Source organism: Propithecus coquereli, unplaced genomic scaffold (genome assembly GCF_000956105.1).
Source record: "Propithecus coquereli isolate 6110/MARCELLA unplaced genomic scaffold, Pcoq_1.0 Scaffold350, whole genome shotgun sequence".
Taxonomy (NCBI): Eukaryota; Metazoa; Chordata; class Mammalia; order Primates; family Indriidae; genus Propithecus; species Propithecus coquereli.
Window position 1 is genome coordinate 392,564 of NW_012149175.1, and position 948 is coordinate 393,511.

General features: G+C 33.4%; 1 protein-coding gene across 1 annotated transcript in view; it reads right to left on the reverse strand.

Moving 5' to 3' along the window:
• Positions 1-948, reverse strand: part of CEP290 (centrosomal protein 290kDa) — a 144,479-nt gene that overhangs the window by 124,501 nt on the left and 19,030 nt on the right. Inside the window, exon 4 of the mRNA XM_012651240.1 lies at positions 345-488. Within this exon, the coding sequence (XP_012506694.1) occupies positions 345-488 (144 nt within the window). The remainder of the gene's footprint in view (positions 1-344; positions 489-948) is intronic.

The following is a 948-nucleotide window of genomic DNA, read 5'->3' on the forward strand; positions in this document are numbered from 1 at the left end:
GTAAAATCACTTTATGATTAACTATTAATTTCTTCATACCAATATTCAAGACCAAAGTATAAATTTCATGTATGTAATAATTTTAATATCTTGAGAAAAATGTACCTCCAAACATAAAGAATTAATCTCCAAGTCATATTAACTAGAAGTAGCTGATCCAATATATTTTAAAGTTGTGATGACAAAATGAACAGTAATATAAAACCTTCAAGATAAATGTGCATCATTCCTCAAATATACAACATAAAAATTGATACTATTACCAGTAACTACAAAAAACAAAATCAGGTATTCTACTGAGGTAATGTGAACAGTTAAGATTCATTGAGAAAAAAGTGTTTTACTTGTTCATTAACTTTCTTCTCTTTCTCCAACTCCTTTTCTATGTCCTCCAATTCTCTATCTTTTTGTTCCAATTGCTTTTCAAGTTGGCGAATTTCATCACGTAAGAACCGAGTGTCCCGTCCACCTACAGACTGCTGAGCCATCTTAAAGCAATAATCCAAAAGTATAAATTAATCCCATTATATTTAGAGGTTTGAATGAACCAAGAAGCAAATAATTACCTTGACTTTAAATTTTCATTATGCTTTAGCACAGATGTTTAAAATCAGATTAGTTTAAGGACCATTTTTTTAAAAGTTCAACTTATTCAAGCTTTAGTTCATAGGCTGACAACTCCTTAAGCTCTCCCTGAGCCACAGGTACCAAATGAAACTGCAAAGGCAAACAATGTAGGTGAAGAACTATCAAGGCTTCTCCTGAACCTCTGAAACCAGGCTACAAACCATCAAAGCCTCACCCTAGCACTAAACTTTGGTGCTTTTAACCTGTCCTTTCCCTCGTAACATGGACTATTTAGACCAGTGCTGTCCAATAGGATTTTGTGGGATAATGGAAATGTTCTCTGTGCTGTCCAGTTCAGTGGCAATTATCTACATGTACCTA